Source organism: Trematomus bernacchii, unplaced genomic scaffold (assembly GCF_902827165.1).
Source record: "Trematomus bernacchii unplaced genomic scaffold, fTreBer1.1, whole genome shotgun sequence".
NCBI lineage: Eukaryota > Metazoa > Chordata > Actinopteri > Perciformes > Nototheniidae > Trematomus > Trematomus bernacchii.
Genome location: NW_022987560.1, coordinates 1785400 through 1809535, shown reverse-complemented (window position 1 = coordinate 1809535; position 24136 = coordinate 1785400). Strand labels below are relative to the sequence as shown.

The 24136-nt window shown below is 41.0% G+C and overlaps 2 protein-coding genes across 3 annotated transcripts in view; one reads left to right on the top strand and one right to left on the bottom strand.

The window, feature by feature from the left end:
- The window catches only part of LOC117477332 (zinc finger protein 208-like), a 416861-nt gene that overhangs the window by 47701 nt on the left and 345024 nt on the right, over nucleotides 1-24136 (top strand).
- LOC117477342 (zinc finger protein 239-like) overlaps nucleotides 7911-24136 on the bottom strand; it is a 42494-nt gene continuing 26268 nt past the window's right edge. Inside the window, exons 1-3 of one of the 2 annotated variants that reach the window (XM_034124027.1) lie at nucleotides 21238-21316; nucleotides 17041-17104; nucleotides 7911-8729 (exon numbers count right to left, since the gene is read on the bottom strand). In XM_034124027.1, the coding sequence (XP_033979918.1) occupies nucleotides 8001-8729; nucleotides 17041-17073 (762 nt within the window). In that variant the 5' untranslated portion in view covers nucleotides 17074-17104; nucleotides 21238-21316 and the 3' untranslated portion in view covers nucleotides 7911-8000. Of the gene's footprint in view, nucleotides 8730-17040; nucleotides 17105-21237; nucleotides 21317-24136 lie in introns of those variants that run through there. The other variant, XM_034124026.1, reaches the window with a different exon arrangement.

Here is a 24136-nt window from a genome sequence, read left to right as displayed (position 1 = left end):
GCACAGACTGAGGGGACTTGTTACACGGAGTCCATCACCGGGGAAGCCTGCGGCGGGAGAAGGCGGTCTGCTCGGCCTGCCCTTGGCTCTGGGGTCCCTCCTTAAACAAATAAATAAAAACCTTTTAAATGAAACATTCATCTTAACAGATAAGATTTGATCATTTATTTTAAACGTCAGGCCTACAGCATGGCCACAAACCCCATCTAAAAACAGAGGCTCTGTCCTAATTACCTGATTGCATCCACCTGGGTTACTTGGCTCAACCCAATAACTTTATATAAGTTAAACCACACTTAAAATAATAATATAATAATTATACATATGTAGGCCTACATGTCTACAGTATAGCAACCAATACATGTTTTAAATACATAAACATTCAAATGTGAAAGACACCTTCAATGAATATTTAAAACTTACACAAAATCAGATTCTTGTAAAAATTAGAGTACATGCATTGTTCCATCTGTCAAGCTAAGATACATATTTAGCTCTTAGCTTGACATGCTCGCTCAGTTAGTATACACACACATATATATATATATATATATATATATATTATTTATGTATTCCATTCCTTTAAATTGAATATTTAAAATACAAATTAGCTAACTAAAGACAATTACACTGCGCTAAACAGCCAAATCGACAAACAACCGAGAACCTAAATAGTATGTAATTATATCCAGTGGTGACTGGTCATTAGGGGCAGGTGGCACAGCCCCACCTAGTGTCAGCAGAAAGTATTACAAATAATGATTACAAAAAATGCAAAAAAAAAAATATATATATATATTTTAAGATCATGTTTAATCATCTGATTCGTCTGTACATTGCTGTTTTAGTCTGTGTTCTTCTAATTAGTGTGTCTACAGTCACAGTGTGTGCCTATTGAGCTGTTTAGAGCCATGTGGGACAAAACCTGATCATGCCCCTCCCTCTCGCTGTGAAGTGAACGGTGACTGTAAAAACTACACTGCGCATGCTCAGAGTATTTTCCTATTTAATGTGTGTGGCAAAAAAATAATGACCATAGAGTGGCGAAGTCCCTCCCCTTCCGGTGGACCTCCATGGGACCTTATTTCGGAAAAATTATGTATTGAAGTCAATGGAGAGAGAAAGATTATCTTTCGATCCCGTTTGAATTGTGCCACGAATTACACATATGATGTTTGTCAATTTAAAAGATAATTTTGCAAGTCAAAAAAATTAAAATGTGTCGTAAAACTGTGAAGTAACACATTTGTTTGTGTGAAACGCTCAACGAACTACATCTCTGGTCAACAACACACGTCACCAAGATGGCCGTCACTACTGTCTTGTCAACAAAACGATTGACTACCCTCACTATCACCACAATGAAACACGTCCTGAAGAATGTCATGCAAAGCTGCCTGCCTGCCTTCCTTTGATTCTCTCTGAACTGCCTGGTCGTTTTAATGTTTAATGTCAACCATTTGTGCAGATAGCATGAAGTAGAGAAGATCGTCTATGCTAGCGTTAGCATTTCTCCCCCGGGCTTAAATTGTGTATTATAGAATGATCACACCGGTGACAGTACTCTTCAAAGGGTTCACGAAATATGACTACTACTCTTACTGTTTAACATTTTGGGTTACTTAATGTTACTTCATGTTAAGGCTAATAAAAATGACAAGGCTGTAATGCTAACTAACGTGCTAGCTACTAGCTAGGTAGCTAACTTGATCAAGCCACTCCTGGTCCTTTCATCAGACGGGAAGCAAAAGAACGAGCAAGACCCATTGCTGGTATGATAACAACCTGGTACAAAGCACACAGGCATCTTGTTAAAGTTATCTTATCTTAGCCAGCGCCATATAGATAGATTCTATCTATATGGCGTTATCTTATCTTAGCTATCTCTATTTTAGTGGAGGAAAACAATTGTGACATCACTTACGCGACTCTGGGATTTGTAGTCTTTCTAGTTGCGTATTTTTCATAGTCTTATATTTCAACAGTTTTACGACAAACTGTGACTTTTTTGACATGGAAATGATTTTTTAAGATTGACAAACATCATATGTGTAATTCATGGCACAATTCAAACGGGATCGAAAGATAAGTTTTCTCTCTCCATTGACTTCAATACATTATTTTTCCGAAATAAGGTCCCATGGGGCGGAAGTAGATGGGCGTGACTTCGCCACTCTATAGGGGCACTGAGCTGCCATCCCCACCATACGTCATCTCACATCATTCAGAGCTGATTGGCTGTAAGTACGTGTGCCGCGAAAAGTGTGGTGTGTGAAGAGGAGACGAGAGAGCTGCAGTGACGCGTCCTAAAACCAGGAAGTAAGCTGCGCATGGCTTCCCTCGACAAAAAGCAATGAGGTTTCTCCATAGGATTTTAGATAATAGCTTGAAATAAGATCTGTGGGAAACGTACCTGTTAGATAAATGCACGTTTTGTTCAGCCGGATAACATCCACATGTCTACCCTACTTTTATAATTTTTGTATCATAAATCTATCGATTAGATTTATGATAGACTTTTGAAACTACAGAAGATAAGGAGGACTTTTACAAAAAAGTTATAGAAAGTTTTGTCCAGAAGGATAGGCAAATGGACTTCATCTTCAGGTCAAGGTAAGACCGCAATTTTATTGAAAATGGGATCTTACTAAGAGAGAACAATTCAATATTTAAATGATACAATTACATTTTTTGGGTATCCTTTTGTTGAACTGTCTGTTTAAAATTAATCGAAGCATCAGACAAAAAAAGCTTTTGAAAATAATATTATATTTTGGTTTAGGTCAAAATATAATATTTGTAAACCTGAAGAGTCAGAGTCAGTGCCTCAGCAGCCATGAACCTCATGCACGTCACTGCAGAAGCTTATATATAGACATCTAAGTTGTTTGTGCCCCACCACTTTTGTACATATAAAAACGCCACTGATTATATCTAAAACCACAAGACGTTAATTACCTGTACTCGATGCGCCATATTGTCTGTTGTCTGTTCTCTGTAAACCTCCCGTCTCATTAAATATCCTTCTGTCAGCGTCTCACGTGTTGGGCGCGCTCTCTGACCATATTTGGAAGTACAACTTCCTACAACTTCCTACAGGTTCAACTTCCATCGGCTGCGGCTGCAGCTGGACCCTTCTCCATTAAAGGGAGAGATTAGTGTGTTTAACTGCAGTGTTTTATCAAGGAGAAGAAAGACTGAAGAACCAGGACGAAGAGGAGAGCGAGAGGTAACATACTTCTGTGTGTTAGTGTCTGTGTGTCATGACGACTTTGTATACTGCAGGGTAGCTTGTGAATTTACTCCGGGTGTAACCAGGGCCGGACTGGGACAATAAATCAGTCCGGGAATTATAGACCCAGCCAGGCCACTACCAGTTTTGTGCCATTTTGCTGGATTTATTTGTGAATATTTACAGCGTTGCTGATTTTTTATATTTTTTTTGGAGTTAAATGCATCAATCTGGTGCATTTTGAGGGGAAAATAAAGAGACTGGATCTATGGAAACACCCATATGAAACAGAACTGTATACATTTAAATAATCATAAAATCATAAGAACATGGCCATAACCAATAACATACCATATCCAATATTTTAAAAAAAATGGAAAGTTGTTTATTTATTTATTTTTGGTTCATTTATAGTTGTGAGTGTGTCTGGGCTCCTGAACCAGCCTCTCCCTCCTCTCCCCCCTGCTCCTGTTGACAGCAGCAAAGACTAGTTTTAGCTCTCAACACGTTTTTAAAGTTTTTTTCTTTTTATTCATGCATATTTTACTAATCACTCCCCCCTAAAATGGAAATATGTGTTTACATAAATGATGACCAAACCGTTTGAGACCCACAGAGATAACTTAGACTAAAGTTAACAATCTAAACACTCAGAGAGTCCTTAACCTCACCAGGGGCCTCATTTATAACGCCTTGCGTAGGATTGACGTGAGAAGGTTGCTTACGTAGTACAAAGCAAAAAAAATAGGTACAGAAATGTTCCGACATTTTCCGATTCACAAAACATTGCGTACTGGCGAGGGAAGTGCGTACCGGCACTTCCTACGCCTGTTTCCCTTTATAAATCACAATCGACTCGAAATGCAGCGCAGCTTTTGCAGGCTTCACGTAACGCCCATATTTGCCTATAAATAGTCAAAGAAACGCCCATTCATTCTGACTGACTGCATGAAGAAGATCGCAGGAAATGACGACCGAACAGCTAAAAAAGACATCTCACACCGTGTCAGATTTTGGTTATTTTGGGGAGGTGGAGATAAATCATATTGTTTGGTGGATGCAGTTTGAACCAGAGTAGCAGCATGGAGGTCGGATCGTCACCAAAATAAATAAATAAGTGGTCCGAAAAAAGTTAATGACAAAAAAAATACACATAACCTTCCTCAGGCAGTGTGTTTGTCCCGGGGACAGGAGACCCCCCCTTGATGAGAAACTGTAAGAAATGATGGGGGAATCCCTCCGGAGTGGAGTCATGACGACTGGATCTGAATTATTTTGTTGTATTTGGTGGTTTGTGTTCCAGCTGTCGATCAGCAACTATATATCCATAATCCACCAGTTAAAGGAAATAGAACTAATGTGTTGTGTTATATTAGCTGTACAATTTACAACATATGGTGTTCTTAGTTTCCATACCTCCTGTGTTTTACGAGCGACTTATCAAGTCTTGGCAAACGGCATAAAACACGATTAAACGTGATAGTATATAAAACCATGCTCGTATCTACAACCTATAGAAATGCAAAACGGCGTCAGTTTAGACGTAATTCTGTCCTCCTGCTTACCGCATCATTTATGAGAAAACATTTCATAACATTAACACAACATATTCGAGGTGGTTTTAAATATCCGTATTTATTTATTTCTCCAAGTTATGTTTTTGTGTGCACTGAGGAGTCTCAAACAGGCGTTTGTTTAATCATTTTAAGATTGGCTTTAAATTAATCAATGTTTGAAAATGAATTCTTCATATTTGATAAATGAGGTAACATTTTATTTATGGTATTATTTCCACATATTTCTCTCCATTCTTCCTTCTGCCAACGGTGTCGCAGTTTCTCGTCTCTCCCGTTTGTGTGCTTAGTGCGTACGCATGGGTTAGAGTTTGCGTGGAGGACCGCACATTTTCCCATCAAGTTAGAATTTTATAAATCGCAAACATTGCGTAGAAACTGGCGTACGCCATTTTTTGAGCGTATATCCCTTTATAAATGAGGCCCCTGAGCTGTAGTTATCTCTCTCAGTCTGAGAGCAGAGGACTCTCCCTCCACCTTGTTGTTGAAACAGCTCATATCTTTTATTGCAGCTAGCTAACCAGATCGCTAACAACAAAAATACAAGTGGGCTAACCGGTGCGCAAGCTCTCTCTTTCTCTCTCTCTCTCGCTCGCGCCACACATACACACACCCTCCCGAGCTTGAATGACACACAGCCAATTTGCTGCCCTAGGCGAGATTTTATATATAAAGAATAAATGAAAAACCTCTACAAAAGACAAATACACTACAAAAACAGAAACTTATTGACATAGGTAATATACGTCAAAATGGCTTCAAATGTATTTAGTATTGTATGAACATGTTTGAATTGGGGGGTGGACGTCACATCCTATAGGGGGGTCCGGGGGTATGATCATAAGTCTTTATATTTTAAACGCACACTTTATCTTAAATTATCAGCACCACGTCACTTTAAAGTATTTATTTATATGTACAATTTTAGCAAGTTTTTATATTGTCCTGTTCCTGTAAGCCAGTACAACGAAATTGTGTTTTAATAGTACACTCTGTGTCTTGTTGAAATGACAATAAAGTATGTCTAAGTCTAACTGCTCTATCGAAAGATTACGGTGATCTTTGCAGTTTGACCCCATTTACACGGGAACGCAAACGAAACGAACCAAATTCGATATAAAAAAAGTATTCCGTTCACACGGATACGGCTCAATAAACGACAATACTAAATACTAGATCACCTACACATCAGTAAAGTTGAGGGTTTTTTTCATGTAAAAGGTTACATTTAGATATTAACAAGCAATATGACTTTGTCTGCTTTCTAATTTAATTGAAGGCAAAGCTATTTAACACATAGTGAGAACTGCTACTATATATCTCTCAATATTGTCTGTAAAAAACAAATAAATGGGGCCAATCTTCAGTCAGATGTGAATGTGTAATCTAACATTTTCAGTAAGAATAATGGACAAAAGGAGTGCAAATACATATACAATTCATTGAAATGTGAACCAAAAGTTAATCAAACATGTTTTAAATAAAAAGCACATATGGACAGAAGGTGTAAACCTATTACATGTATAAGTAAACACATTTAGTCAAATAAAGTGACAGACTAGGCCTGTGCAGGTGGTATCGGCTATGCCTATCATGGTCTCCTCCATCAGGCCTGGTCCTCCTCACAGAGGAAAGACCCTCAGTCCTCTCCAAACAAACAGACAGGACGTCCATCACACGGAGGTTTCTCTCCGAAGTCTCTGCAGCTCTCTGGACACCACGCTGTCTCAATCCGTCCACACTGAATATGAGAGGGGAAAAATGAAAATAATAAATGCTTTAGATAATAAGAAATATAAAGTTGAACCGTTGAGTTGCTCAGTTTTTTTAGATTGTCAATACTATTACTGTATAACTAATATCTCAGGTTAAGAGGCACCTTCAAATAAAGATTGGTCTTTAAATACATGTTGTCTTTTGAATTGTTTGTCTAAAGTCAAGGATCTAGAACTGGTACTTAGTTTTAATGATAGTCTGGTTATTATGCTGTTTGGAGGAGACCTCACAGGTAAGAGCACTAACTAGCTATCATCACATGTACCTTGGCTTGACTTAAATGTATTAAACGTATAATTAAGTGATATCAATAAATAACTAATGTCATGCAAACATATTAATATTTGCTTGATTCCAGTGTTGAATTTAGCACAATTGCATAAACGTTAAGGGATTTTAAGATTCTGAAGTATTATGAGAAAAACTCAATAACTTAGATTATTATTTATAGTTTTGCTGAATAGTTTCATGTCCGCTTACCTTAGAAACGTAAAATGCGACGGCAGTGTGCAGACGGGGAGCATGTTAGCTTAGCTTGGTAGCTTCAGCTAGCTCTGGAACTTCCAGCTCGGTGGCAGGGGGAGTTGAACTCTGACGTCACTGTCGAGCCGTTAGTGGCCGACTCCGCCTACTAAGGGCTTCTCGGCAACTCTGTATATATAAATGGACGTAGTGTCCGTGACCCAAGGATTCTGCAGTCTATGATTGACACACTAAAATGTCTGTGTGATAGTTTTAAAATCAGAATCCAGTGATTGGATGAAGAAGGTTTAATTGGCTCAAGTGGTGCAAACATGAACACAGCAAGATACATTCTATTTACACTACCAGTCAAAAGTTTAGACAAACCTTCTCATTAAAAGTTTTTTATTTATTTTAATTGTTTCTATATTGTAGATTTATACTGAAGACATCAAAACTATAAAATAACACATATGTAATTATCTATAACAGAAAAATTAAAAAAAATCCATAATTTGATTTTTGATTTATACTGTGCTGGCTACTGCAGAATGCTCTGGTAGCAATGCTGGTTAAGTGAGCCTTGAATTCTGAATAAATCACCAACAGTGACACCAGCAAAGGAGATATACATATATATGTCCATTTTATATACAGTCTATGATTGACACATAGACTGTGTGTGTATATATATATATATATATATATATATATATATATATATATATATATATATATATATCTATATATACTATATGTATATATATATATATATATATGTGTATATGTGTATATGTGTATATATATATATATATATATATATATATATATATATATATATATATATATATATACACACCCTGAAACAGCATCACTGTGGCCTTGTTTTGGCATAGTGTGAACGATGGCTCGAACATAAAAATCAGTTAGTCAGATTTAGGAAAATACATGATGGGTCAGGGAGATAACAGCATCTCTTCACACCAGTACGGTTTCTCTCCAGTGTGAACAAGTTGATGTGTTTTGAGAGCACGTAATGTCTTGAACGTTAGCCCACACTCTTCACAGCTGTACGGTTTCTCTCCAGTGTGATTACGTTGATGTGTTTTGAGAGCACTTGATGTTGTGAATGTTTTCCCACACTCTTCACAGCTGTACGGTTTCTCTCCTGTGTGAGTACGTTGATGTATTCTGAGTTCAGCAGATCTAGCGAATGTTTTCCCACACTCTTCACAGCTGTACGGTTTTTCTCCAGTGTGAATACGTTGATGTGCTTGGAGATTACCTGATGTATTGAACATTTTCCCACACGCTTCACAGCTGTATGGTTTCTCTCCGGTGTGAATGCGGTGATGTGTTTTGAGATGACCTGATCCAGTGAATGTTTTCCCACACTCTTCACAGCTGTACGGTTTTTCTCCAGTGTGAATACGGTGATGTGATTTTAGTTCACCTGATGAAGTGAATGTTTTCCCACACTGTTCACAGCTGTACGGTTTCTCTCCCGTGTGAATACGTTGATGTGTTTTGAGATCACCAGATCTAGTGAAAGTGTTCCCACACTCTTCACAGCTGTACGGTTTTTCTCCAGTGTGAATACGCAGGTGGCGCATTAAATTTCCAGATCTTGTAAAGGATTCATCACATTGCTGACAGCTGTGACGTCTCTCTCTTCCTTTCGGTTTCTAAAACAGACGGACAGTGAAAGAGAGAAAGTAAATCTAAAAAGCAAAAATACATATACAGTAACACAATAAAAACTCACTTAACCTGTTACGCACCATCCGCCCGGTACCGGGCGGATAAACGCGTCATTTGCAGGAAACAACGTCTAAGGAATCTTAATATTTAATAAAACTATGAATGTTTTATATCCATGTAACGGGAAGAAACTCAGCTAACTGATCTTTTTAATTTTTTTTTCCAAAAAAAACCCACAATGCTAACACTCAACCTCTGAATTAGCCACTAGCGAAAAAATGTAACCTAAAACGGCACTTAAACTCACAATAACTCCCCTATTACTTATCCTAGATGCACAGCCAACCACTCGTTTTTGGTGTCCTGGAGACACTGAATCTAGTGGTGCCCACCTCAACACTCAGTGATAAACATTTGCGACGCTATAAACGAAAGCGTACATCATAACATGTGGAGCTAAGTAGCTACAAACGCTAACATGGCTTACCTTGGTCAAAACTGGTCTTCAATGGCATTAAAACGATAAAAAACGATCCTGCAGTTAATCCATAGGTTCATCCAATGTATCTGTGCTCTCTTTGAAATTATTTCTGATAATCCATAAGCAATAAAACTGCTTTTTCGTTTCCAAATGCCAGAGCTAGAAATAGCTTCACTCTGCTTCACATTTACATGCGCGCAGCCCCCACCTTTTCTCTTCACAGTGTGTGTGTGTGGGAGCCTCCCCCTTCGAATCTATTGGCTCTAGCGGTCAGAAAGAGGTGTCAACCATCCAAATCGACCAAGGGGGGCCAGAGATATGGAAAAAAAAACATTTTCACCCAAATCACCTCAAAGGTGGGGTGGTTTTGGCTAAACCTCTCTAAAAAGGTCAAATGTCACTTGTTTTGCATCAACCCATCATCCAAGGGTAGTTTTCACTATCTGTAAAAAATCATTTTTGGACGGACACTATAATTTACAGTTTTTTACTATGTAAAATCTGTATTTTCTTTAAAATAAAAAACATTTATATTGATTCTGACACTTCTACATCCAACTCACAGATGTAACCTTGCTTTGATAAAAGAAATTATTCATATAACCCTTTTAGAAGTTAAGTTGTAGTCATTTGTTTTGGGCATGTCATTTTCGAGCCTGAAACATGAAAAACAGGCTTGGGGCTTAACAGGTTAAGCCCCAAGCCTGTTCAGGTATCAGGCTCGAAAATGACATTTCCAGAACAAATGACCATAACTACACTTCTAAAAAGGGGAAAATTAATAATCTTTTTTCTCAAAGTAATGATAAACCTGTGAGTTGGATGTAGAAAAGTCAGAATCAATATAGATGTTTTTTTATTTTAAAGAAAATTCAGATTGAACATAGTAAAAAAATTTAAATGATAGTGTCCGTCCAACATTTTTTTTTACTTATAGTGAAAACCCCCCTTGGATGATGGGTTAGTAGACTAAAAGCTTTAGGAATCCAAACTACAACATATAATAAGTACCCTGTATCAAGATTGATGCAAAACAAGTGACATTTGACCTTTTTAGAGAGGTTTAGAAAAAAAAAACTCCACCTCTGGGTTCATTTGGTTGGAAATGGGCGTTACTGTCGTTTCTCTGGAACCCATTGGTCGATTTTGATGATTGACATCTCTTTTGAACCGTAAGAGCCAATATAATCGAATGGGAATTTCCACATACACACCAACGTTACCATTGAGAAGTGGGGGCTATGCGCACGCAGTTTGCCCAAAACGAAAGCTATCTTACGCTCTGAAATCTGAAAACTAGTTTTATTCCTGATGGATTATCAGAAATAGAAAAGTGACAGACACATTGGATTAACCTATGGATTAACCTTCAGCAGCGGTTTTTATAGTTTTAATGCCATTGAAGACAACTTTTGATCAGAAAACAACAAAGGTAAGACATATTGCCGTGTTTGCTACCTAATGCCATGTGTTGTGATGTCTGTTTTTGTTTATAATGTCGCAAGTTCTGATCATGGAGTGATGATACAGATACCTATCGATTCTGTGTAATCTCATAATCGATATGTTGGATTTGCATTTACGATAAGTAATAAGGGTTTTATGAGTGAGTTCTGTGCTAACGGCGTTAGCATTTTTTCACTCGTGGCTAATTCAGAGGCTCAGCGTTAGTCTTGTGTTTTTTTTTGCTAAAAATGGTTCATATCATCAGTTAGCTTAGTTTCTTCCCGTTACATAGATATGAAACATTCATAGTTTATTAAATATTAAGAAGCCCTCAGACGCTCAAAGAAAATACTTTTACTAACAGTTTGTGTTTATTATATTTGTATTATATTTTATACAGTAATACAGCAACATTCTAACCCAGAGGTGGGGGACTCGAGTCACATGACTTGAGACTTGCTTGACTAACATTGATAAAAGACTCGACTTTTACTTGGTATTCATGACTTGAGTCTTGACTTAGGCTTGAGACAAATGACTCGAAAGGACTTTACTTTTTAAAATAAATGATTGTTTTTGTATAAATGATTGTTTTTGTATTGAACGAAGCACCTAAAGGGCAATGAAAAAATGAAAAAAAGAGAGAGAGAAAGAAAGTCTCTCGTTCGCATAAGAAAGTTACCGGTGCACCAAGTAGGAAGTGGAGCGTTTCATTGCAGACTGTTAAGGCCCTGACACACCAAGCCGATTTCGGCCATCGATAGATGTCTGGCCGTCAATGAGCGTCCTGTCGCCTTACTCAGATTGGTGTGTCCCACACCGTCGTGTCTTTTTGGCCATGCCGACACCTCCCGCTGCCGGGCAGCGGAGGCTGTGGGCAAAATAAATCATTCTGATTGGCTGTTCAGATTGCTGTGGTAGCAGCAGTACTTTAAGGTTGCCAGCCACAATGCTTAAATAGTTTATTTCTGCTTCAGAGAGCTGAAGTGGAGGAGCTGCTTTAAATTACATTATATACTGCTGGGTAGCTTGTGGAATTCACCATGGGATCAATAACATTTTATCTTAAAGGGGACCCATCATGCAAAATGCACTTTTGTACGTCTTTTATACATGAATATGTGTCCCCGGTGTGTCAGGGAACTCACCAAGTGTCAGAAAATACAACCCTCTCTCTTTTCCTCCATACCAAAATCTCTAAAAACGGGGCTACAACAGCTGATCCAGATTTTCATCCGAAATGACGTCAGTCCGAAATAGTGGGCGGTGACGCTCCGCCTACATGGGCAACGCTCCACCTGCAAACGGACAGCAATCAATATCAAAAAAGTCTTCCGTCCACACGCAACAGGCACCAGAAACGTGTCCGTTCACTCGAGACCGTTCAAAAGCACTGGAGACACTGTAGTACATATGCCAGGCCTATAAGTGGCGCTGTAGTCTGCCACAAAAGCAGCGAAGAAGACTTCCTGCGCATGGTTGCCCTTCTGTTTATTCTCCGCTGTGGACGCTCTGGCTCTTTTTCTCCCTCCCCGAGGCAAGCGTTTGCTCCTGCTGCTCTCCGGTAATTCACCAGCAGATGAAAAACACCCACCCCTTGGAAGAGGCGGAGAGCCTCTTCCAAGGGACGAGGGGACCGTGCGGCAGAGTTTCAGTTCGATTTTTTTTTCGCCTGTCAGCATGTCCGTTAAAGTTTAAATCTTCCGGACAAAATTAGAAAAGTGCCGGTCAGAGGTGGTCTTTGTTATTTATTGAGCTTTAAAACAAATTGATAACGACTCTATATAATAATAAAAAACGGAGCCTCGCTTTTCCTCGCCCTCTTCTGAGAGCCCAGCAGCTGATCTCTGAGCAGGAGAGGTGGGGAGAGGCGGGGCTATTGCGCCATCGTTATCAGGACATGATCGTATAGGCATAAACACGGAGCCGTTTGCCCCCCCAGAGCGTTTCGTTTGCAGATCTACCCACCTAGGGACCCGTTATCGTTTTCTGCGTTTCCGTGTCGGCCTCGTGTGGCCGAACCGTCTATCTGAGAGAACTGTAGCAGATACGACCGTTATCGGTCTCTCGTATTCACAGCAAGCATGGTAACATGAAGCTTGTGCCGGGGGCGTGGTCAGCTGCAGCTCATTTGCATTAAAGCTACGTCACAGAATCAGCCCCTGCAAAAACAGGGCTGGAATAGAGCAAATAGAGCGAAATGAGGCATGGCTAAAATGCATGATCTGTTTGGTATTTTGAAAAAAAAACTTCACAGATATGTTTTATATAGGTATGGCCCTTCAATATATTTTTCAAATATAGCATGATAGGTCCACTTTAACCTATAATAATACATGATAAACTATTTCTTGATTATATTTTGTAGTGTTCTGAATCTTCAAACTTACTAAAGTTATCAAATAAATGTAGTGCAGTATAAAGTACACTACTTGCCTGAATGGGAGTGGAGCCGTACAGTACTTAACCTGTTAAGCCCTGAGCCTGTTTTTCAGGTCTCAGGCTCGAAAATGACATTCCCAGAACAAATGACCATATCTTCCCTTCTAAAAGGGTTAAATTAATAATCTTTTTTCTCAAAGTAATGATAAACCTGTGAGTTGGATGTAGAAAAGTCAGAATCAATATAGATGTTTTTTATTTTAAAGAAAATTCAGATTTTACATAGTAAAAAACTGTAAATTATAGTGTCCGTCCAAAAATTCTTTTTTACTTATAGTGAAAACCACCCTTGGATGATGGGTTAGTAGACTAAAAGCTATAGGAATCCAAAGTACAACATATAATAAGTACCCTTTATCAAGATTGATGCAAAACAAGTGACATTTGACCTTTTTAGAGAGATTTAGCAACAAAAAAAACACTTCTGGGGTCATTTGGGTGGATTTTCCATATCTCTGGCCCCCCTTGCTCGATTTTGATGGTTGATACCTCTTTCTGACCGTTAGAGCCAATATAATCGAAGTTTTTGCTTATAACGTCGCAATTTCATATAATTCAGTGATAATGAGGGTACCCATCGATTCTGTGTCACCTCACGATGTGAATCGATGTCATGGATGTAGAGAAAAGATAAATAATAAGGTTTTGTGAGTGATTTTCGGTGCAGTAATCTGTTAGCATTTTTGAACGATCAGCTAGATGAGTTTCTTCCCGTTACATGGATATAAAACATTCATAGTTTATTAAATGAACATGCCCTCAGACACTGTTTCCTGCAAGATGTTGCGGCAGTGCCCCGGTACCGTGGTCTCTCGGGCTTAACAGGTTAAGTAAATGTACTTTGTTACTTTCTACCGCCGTTCATTGTTCAAGATTGAAATGTAAATTTGCAACACGGTTTCGGCCCCTCTATTCATATGTAATGTTTCATATGTGGGGTTGGCTTAATTCTCCCATTATCCTCCACAATCTGCCTAGAAGTATTTTTAATTTTTCTTAACGCTGTGTGATTAAAAGAATAAACACAATAGCAGGATAGGCATACATATTTGCTATATCTTACCCCACTGAAAAGGCACTGCACCGATACTGTTAAAATATTGGCATAGTTCATCCCTGTGCTGATTGGCTCAAGCTATAGGATGTAGCTATTTGTTGTTTGTCTCGCAGTCCGTCTTCCGGTTGTTGCCTCTTTTGAATGACGAATACACACTACCGCCGCCTGCTGGTAAGGAGAGTTATTGCCACTCACGCATGAGCAGTGCGTACGTGCTACTTGGTCGTCTGCTGAAATCTTTGCGGTGTGTTCCAGTGCGACTTTTTGGCCAAGACGCAGGAGACGTGAGGCGACACAACAGTCGGGTATTTCGGGACGTGTTCTTTGGTGTCATTTTGGTGTGTCAGGGCCATTATGTTTATGTGGGGAAATGGCAGTGCATACAATATTTGAGATATATTTCAAACTCTGACTTCATTTTAGGGACATTTCGGCCAGGGGTGTAGAGCTATTTGTTTAAGCACCGGATTGGCAAAACAGGAGAGTCTGTGAACCTGAATCTGTCTTGATCTATGAATTCATGTCCAGGACTCAGGACTCAGGACTCGGAGACACACACACACACACACACACACACACACACACACACACACACACACACACACACACACACACACACACACACACACACACACACACACACACACACACACACACACACACACACACACACACCACACACACACACACACACACACACACACACACACACACACACACACACACACACACACACACACACACACACACACACACACACACACACACACACACACACACACACACACACACACACACACACACACACACACACACTATGAGGAGCTTTCGACTCAAAACGCTGAAAACAGCATAATAAGGCTATAGCAAAACATGTATGCATGGAATCATTCATTTGTGCGTACCCTGGTCCTTCACATGCTGGATAGCTTTCTATACTCTGCTCCTTCTAAAAATCTAAGGAAAAAAACAATGAATCCCTTTGTGAAAAATAAAACGTTTGTCTGGCATGAAGCACAAATATATAGGCGACTCCCCAATGTTGTCTTGTTTCTCACCTATTTGGGGCAATGAACTCTTCAGCCCGCGTAAAAATGACATGGTTAAGTAAGGGTATTGTAAGGCTACTGAATTTATATGAGGACAGCAACCTAATGTCGTTTGACGAGCTGAAAACAAAGTATGTCGTGCCACAGAAACCCTTTTTCAAGTACCTGCAAGTTAGGAGTTTTATATTGGCAAACTTAAACAACTTGTTGCAACAACCTCCTAAGTCCACAGTAGAGATACTGTCTATAAAAAACGGTAACAGCAAAGGACTGGTTACTCAATTTTATAACATAATGGTTGCAAACCATAAAGACAACTCAGAAAGTAAAAGACAGGCGTGGATAAAAGACGTATCAGAGGATATTTCAGAGGATGATTGGGGTAAAATGTGTTCAAAGGCACAAACATAACTATTAATACACGTCTTCGATGAATGCAATATAATTGGATAATAAGAACTTACATCACCCTTGTGATGTTTAACAAGTTTAACCCTAACATTCTGATCTAGGTTATAAATGCAAGATCCATCAAGTTACCCTGTATCATTGCTTGTTGGATTGTGTAGAGATTAAAAGATGTTGGACTTTGGTGACAAGATATATTTCCCAAATAACCTTGTTGCGAACCCCTTTAAGCCCTAAACTTTGTATTTTAAGCATTTATCCAGAAGACTGTTCGCTATCGGTTAGGGAAAGAAAAATGGTTAACCTATGCCTTCTACAAGCCAGGCGCTCAATTGCTTTGTGTTGGAAAAATGTTGGTTGCCCCTCCCTGGGCCACAGGTTAAACAATTTAACTTTGAGTCTAGCTCTTGAGAAACTCACATATATACTAAGGAAGAAAGCTTCTGAATTTTACACCATTTGGTAATTGTTTTTGGAATTTATAAAATGTGGGGACATTGCAGAAGCTATGGAAGGTTAAAGTGAAAAGGCTAAACTACTACTTCTACTGAGGAAATGTTGAATATGGCTCGTGAACGGTCATCTGGAGGGTGGGGGGAGCCTAGCTGCGGGGAAGCTGTGGACCTCTGTCGCCTGTCAGCGCAACTTACATGTTGCCGTTTAAACACATTTAAATAAATAAAGGGCGGTGCCGGTCGTCAACGGCCCGCTGGCAAACGGCTCGGTTCGCTGACGACCGGATGTACTGTGATTCTCCAGAACACACAGTTGGCCAGTCCGCCCCTGTGTAGCATATTATTTTCGATGACAGATGAGCAGACCGCCACTGGGCTTTCAACTAAAGACACAGCCACGCAAAAACAGTGGCATGTACAGCTCCTTATGGGTATTGCAATGTGTGAAGTGCGCTACACCCCTGATCGTTTCACCATGGAGGAAAGCAGGAGAAAGTTGACTGGAGTTAAAGAGAGCGGGGCCTAGAAATTATCCTTCTGCGCAGTGTTGCGTGCATGGCTTCCTTCTAAAGGTAACGGGGAGATGCGCTCTGGTGGCGGTCTCATTCAGGATCCCAAAATAACATTTAAATATGCGCTCTGCCGGCGTGCCAAGGGTTGCCGACCCCTGTTCTGGTATATGCACACATTTTTTTTTAGCATTATTTTTTAATCTGCCATATGTCTAATGTTGGGGAATGTTCGGTTGTGTTTGTGTAATGTGATACATGTAAAAAATGTATAAATAAATGTTTAAAAAAATAAGAAATACAGCAACCTTCTAACCACAGTAAGTAGTAATGTTCTAGCCTATATCCAACCATATTGTGCATTAATATTGTATTTTCTAAACAGGTTGTGATCTTTCATTTGGGGATAACAGTGTTAGGAATATATTGTGATGAAGTGCACACTGACCTGAGCTCCAGGGGTCTTTTTGTTCTCCTCCATGCTGCTCTCAGAGCTCCTTCTCCGGCTGTGTCTCTGAAATAATCACAAAACAATACAGTCAATACAACCGACAGACACAACAAAACAAATCTACGTCTTAGTTACTTCACGCCTCTGCTATTAACCTAAGTACATTTACTCAAGTACTGTACTTAAGTACTATTTAGAGGTACTTGTACTTTACTATTGAAAAGGAATCTAACTTCGATACAACCAACGGTAATATCTAGGTCGTCTCCGATACCGAGCTCCGATGCTGATAAGGCTCCGGAAAACGGCCGTCCTACCTTTAGGACTAAACCCCCCAGAATCTAAGTGCAAGATCACCGTAATCTGCTTAGGGGGGCAGCTAACAGCGTGGCCTCTAACACCAGCTGCCCGTCGTATCACTTATTTTAGGCACTAAAGCGTGCGACCGCCAGGATAGCAAAACGGAGTGTGTAGTGCAGTAGGTGTTGGTGGGCTGGAAGAACCCCAGAGCAGTATCTAAACTGCCCCTGGAGGAGAAACCCTGTGTCGTTTGGAGACTCCCTGGTAATTAGGGCAGCTTCAGGACCCACAATCCCTAACCCCCTCTTTTAACCAGTTATGCCAATTAAAACAATGCAAATGTAATATCAAACACTGATATCACAGCAGTGATATTACCACATCAACAGAGCACATGTCATATTTCAGCATCAATCAAAACCACATCAACCACAGTAACCAATATAAAACTACAGCTTAACCTTAGCAGGGTTTCTATTTCCCTTAAACAATTTCAAGTCCAAATTAACAACTAATGTCAGCCTTTTCCAAGGAAGGGTGTTCTTACCTTACTCTAAGACCAAGCAGATACCTTCAGAGAGACCAGGAATTGGGTCGACCGGTTTTATTAGGTTTTTAACAAATATAGAGCATTTACAAGATCCAAAAAATAACAAAAGTGTTACAAGGACACAAGGTAAAACTACAAAAGCAACAGGTTCCCAAGTGAACCCCCTAGAGCCCAAGCCCCAAAATCAAGCCTCAAAAAAGTCCCCCCAAGCTCCCCCGTTTCTCTTCACTCATCATCTTTTATAGTCTCTTCCCTCCTCCCTCTCTGCATCAGGTGGTTTCCCCTTTTCTATCTTTGAGTGAGAAGGAGGTCACACAGGTTCAATTCTTACTTAATGAATCAATGCAAAACGTAAAATTAAAACTTTTATCCAAAGCGACTTACATACTCAATACTGTGGACAATCCCCAGAGGAGCAATTTGGGGTGAAGTGTCTTGCCCAGGGACACAACGACATGCTGACTGCAGTGGGGTTTGAACCTGTGACCCCCTGTGATCCCAACACCAAGGCTCTATCCACGCCTCCCGTGTCATTCAATGCTACTTTGTTCTTTTACTCCACTACATGTATTGAATAGCTTTAGTTGCTTTACGGATTCTGATCAATGATGTGAAATATAATCAACTCTAAAATCAGACTTTAGTTCCACCTGGTGTAAATTCACAAGCTACCTTGCAACACACACACACACACACACACACACACACACACACACACACACACACACACACACACACACACACACACACACACACACACACACACACACACACACACACACACACACACACACACACACACACACACACACACACACACACACACACACACACACACACACACCACACACACACACACACACACACACACACACACACACACACACACACACACACACACACACACACACACACACACACACACACACACACACACACACACACACACACACACACACACACACACACACACACACACACACACACACACACACACACACACACACACACACACACACAGCACTGCAGGATTGCTTTGCATCTACGGATTGGAGTGTGTTTGAGCACAATAACCTCAACACACACACTGTCATCTGCTACATTGGGAAATGCATCGGTGACGTGGTACCGAAGGTTACTGTACGAACATTCCCAAATCAAATGCCCATGATAAACGTCGAGGTGTGCGGCAAGCTGAAAGCGCGCACTATCGCGCACAGAGCTGGAGGAGTACAGGAAATCTAGGTATGATCTCTGGAGAGCAATTAGCAATGCAAAGAGCCAGTACAAAGAGAAGGTGGAATCTGACTTCAAAGGCTGTAACACTAGGAACATGTGGGCGGGACTAAGAACAATGACAGACTACAAAGGAGCAGCGGGGGGTGCTGCGGGAGTGTCTGCGTGCGCATCTCTCCCAGATGAGCTGAACAGTTTTTTTGCAGGCTTTGAGAGCAGCCGGCCTGTGGAGGTACAGAGGGACCAGGAGCCAGAGCCCTGCCCTTTTGTTTTAAACAGAGCAGATGTGTGCAAATCCTTTAAAAGGGTTAACCCACACAAGGCTCCTGGACCTGATGGCATCCCTGGCCGTGTTCTCAGGGTGTGTGCAGTTCAGCTGGCAGAGGTGTTCACAGACATCTTCAACAGGTCCCTGTTGCAGTCTGTAGTCCCCACATGCTTCAAACACTCCACTATCGTTCCTGTCCCCAAAAAGACAATCATCACCTGCCCCAACGACTACCGCCCAGTAGCACTCACCTCCATCATAATGAAGTGCTTTGAGCGGTTAGTCAAATCATTCATCACCTCCTCCCTCCCGGACTCTCTGGACCCCCTGCAGTTTGCCTACAGAGCAAACAGGTCCACAGACGACGCCATAGCCCTCACCATCCACACTGCCCTCTCACACCTGGACCCGAAGAACAGGAACACATATGTGAGAATGCTGTTCATTGACTACAGTTCAGCATTCAATACCATTGTGCCCTCCAAGCTGGCCATCAAGCTCAGAGAGCTCGGGCTGAACAGCGCCCTCTGTGACTGGATCCTGAACTTCCTGACGGGCAGACCCCAGGCAGTGCGGGTGGGAAACATCACATCCTCCACCCTGATCCTCAACACCGGTGCCCCTCAAGGCTGCGTGCTCAGCCCTCTCCTCTACTGTTCACTCACGACTGCGTGGCCACACACAGCTCCAACACCATCGTGAAGTTTGCTGATGACACGACCGTCATCGGCCAGATCACAGACAACGAGCCCGCGTACAGAGAGGAGGTTGAAAACCTGACATCTTGGTGCCAGGATAACAACCTCCATCTCAACATCAGCAAAACAAAGGAGCTGATTGTGGATTACAGGAAGCAGCAGGGAGAGGGACACGCCCCCATCGCCATCAAGGGGACTACGGTGGAGAGAGTCAGCAGCTTCAGGTTCCTTGGGGTCCAGCAAGCGGCTCTTCTTCCTCCGCAGGCTGAGGGGGTTCAAAATGGATTCCAGGATACTCTGCAACTTCTACAGGTGCACGATAGAGAGTATCCTGACTGGCAGCATGACGGCCTGGTACGCTGCACCGACCTCAATCGTAAGGCTTTACAGAGGGTGGTGAAAACTGCACAGCACATCACCAGGACGGAGCTGCCATCCATGGAGGACCTTTACTCCCAGCGGCTCAGGAAGAAATCACTACGGATTATCAAAGACCCCCATCACCCCCAGCCACAAACTGTTCTTTCTGTTGCCGTCTGGCAGACGTTACCGCAGCATCCTGGCAAGGACAAGAAGATTCGGAGACAGTTTCTTCCCGTGGGCAGTGAGACTGTTAAACAATTGAACTGCTGAAACAATTTCATAACATTCATCTGCTACTTAGTAATATATATCTACTATCTAATATATATCATTCCAATAACTTGTATATAGACTCGTACTGCACTATTCCACTTTATTTTAGAACTATTTTTATTTTTTTATTACTTTTACTCTCTGTATTATTATGTGGCATTGTTGGAGAAGCCTGTGACCTAAGATTTTCAACGACATAATTACTCTGTAGCTATGTTAGTTTGACAATAAAGAACCTTGAACACACACACACCACACACACACACACACACACACACAACCACACACACACACACCACACACACACACACACACACACACACACACACACACACACACACACACACACACACACACACACACCACACACACACACACACACACACACACACACACACACACCACACACACACACACACACACACACACACACACACACACACACACACACACACACACACACACACACACACACACACACACACACACTCTCTGAAGGATGTTACCTCTCTCTCTCTCCTCTTCGTCCTGGTTCTTCAGTCTTTCTTCTCCTTGATAAAACACTGCCGTTAAACACACTAATCTCCGTTGAATGCCTTTACTTATGTTTACCGATCAGCAACGTGGTATAAAAAGCTACGAACAAAGAACGGGAGGCAACAAAAACACGGTTTAACGGATAAAAGCACGGATAAATCACCCTCCAAGGATAAACTAAGTCTTTGTATGTGTTTTAAAAGTCTCTTTAACACATTACATTCGGTATCAAATCTGCATCAATGTCTGTTAGCAACGTCTAGCTTCTGACGAAAGGAAGCTAGAAACGGACCGCCGCAATGCATCATGGGATTTTAGTTTTTCTTTTACACATAAACTCACTGCCTCCCTGTGGTGATAAACGGGATTAAACTAAATATATATAAATATGGGACTGGTATGGCAGATTTTAAACGTTGGAAAAATGTTTTTGTTTGTGATCATACGTTTGTTTTCCATTATATAGGTTTTGATATAAGTATTCAAAGCTGGTAAAGGTGCAGATAGTTTTAATGACTTTGTATACTGCAACAGGGTAGCTTGTGAATTTACTACCAGCTGGAACTAAAGTCTGATTTAAGTGTTGATTATGTTTATAAAATATATATATTTTACTTGAGTAAAAGTAGAAGTACTCAGATATAGCCCGGCATTGGCTCAGTCAGTAGAGGATTGGACTGTGAGCCGTAAGAAACAGGAGAGGAGAAGAAAACATGGGGTGAGCAAGTGGAGGTTGCTGAGATGGAGGAAGAGGAGGTGGCAGCAGAAATGATAAATAAAAAAAAGAATGCTAACGCAGGAGAAATAAAAAAGATATATCAACCGTTGCAAAAAGCAGTAAAGTAGTGAGTAAGGGAAAGGAAGGAAGAGAGCAAGGACAGGCGGATGAGAGTTGGGATGATTGTGTGTCTGACAGCAGCGATGTGCCAGGTCTTTTGAGCAGTTGTCAACAAAAAAAAATGTACTCAGCTGAAATGATAAAAAATGACCTGGTGCAGACAAAAAACCAACATAACGTAATAATAGAAGAATATTTCCCAGATTTGGGCCGTTTTTTGTGCCTCAGCCAGACTCCACATGAACCGGAAAGAGCAGTCTATCTTGGATGAGCTGGAAGTGTATAGACTAAAAATAATTGTAACTAAAGTAAGGAAGCAAATGGGCAGCGGTGATTTTAAAAATGTGTGTGTTTAATTTATTTGTTTTTATTTTTGCTTTTAATATCTCACTCGCAATGGATACTTTTAGAGTGGGAAGTTTAAATGTAAATGGAGCCAGAGAGGAAAGAAAGAGGACATTCATATTTCAGACTGCAAAAATAAAACATGTCGATGTCCTCTTTTTACAAGAGACGCACAGCGATGTTTTTAATGAGATGGACTGGAAAGGGGAGTGGGAGGGGGAAGTCATTTTAAGCCACAACACCTCTCTCAGTGGGGGGGTGGGCTTCCTCCTCTCCAAGTCTTTTAATCCTGTCTCACTGGAGGTCGAGCATTTTATCAATGGGAGGTAGCTTTTAATAAAAGCACGGTTTGACCTTTTTACAGTTGTTTTTATAAATGTGTATGCTCCAACAAACGGTGCCGAGAGGAGGCTGTTTTTACTCAAAGTTAATGATGTTTTAAACGGTTGTGCCACGGAGGATTTTTTATTCTTGGGAGGGGATTTTAATTGAAAAGAAAATGCATCTTTAGATCGCAACCATGCAGAGCCGCATCCAGCATCCCAGCATGCTCTGAGGCAGCTGGTCCACTCCCACGGCCTGGTGGATGTATGGAGGAGGATGCACGCAGACAACAGGCAGTACCACATCAGAGAGAATAGAATCTCATCAGCTAGATTAGATCGTTTTTATTGTTTTAGGCATCATTTTAACACTTTTAAAATGTGCAGCATATCACCTGCTGGTTTTACGGATCACTCTTTGCTTTTATGTAATGTTTTTATTAGAAATGTTTTACCCAGAAGTGCATATTGGCATTTTAACTCGGTTTTAACATTTGATAAACATTTTAAAGAGGCCCTTATTTATTTCTGGAGTGTATTTTGGCAGAGGAAGGGAGATTTTAGCAGTCTAATGTCGCGTTTCCACTACACGGCCTCGCTCGGCCCCGCTCGGTATGGCTGGGCCTCGTTAGGACTGGCTCACTTTATGGCGCATTTCCATTACAGTTTAGGAACTGGGGTAGTATCTATAGTAACGCAGTGTAGGCGGAGCCGTGACGTGATCTTCAATGAGAACCCCAGAAAAACAACACAGCCGTTAGCTGTTAGCACTCAGAGCTCACAGCTCCTCATATATGTTCAGAAACTAGACAAAAGTTAAACAAGTACAAACCACAGACTGCCTGTGTCATGGTGAATACAGTCGCTGCTTTATTTATGTCTGTATAGGCCGTTGTTGTGAGTGTGGACGGTCGGAGCATATACTGCGTTAGCTTAGCCAATCTCGATTTAGAAAACAAGCATTTTAAAAGGTTTTTCGCCTGCCGTCTGTCTGCAGACTTGACAAAGCATTAATTCATGGTTTTTACTAACCGGTATCAGTATGTTGTTACTTCGGCATCATTTTGAAACGTGTATTACAATTAAATCACGGTCAAATATGTCCATCTTGTTGTAGTTGTTGCCCCCTTGCCAGCGACGCTCTCTCTAGTTTAGCATACTCAGCCCGACTCAGCCTCGTTGTCTCTGGCCCTGGACCCACGATTTTATGAGGCCAGAAAAACTGTGAATTAGGACCCGCCGGCCGGTACTAGGCCAAGTGGAAACGCAACCAAAGACGGGCCGCTGACGTCACAGCCCTCTTAAACCGGGCTGCGGGCTGTAGTGGAAACGCGCCATTAGGCAGTGGTGGGACCATGGTAA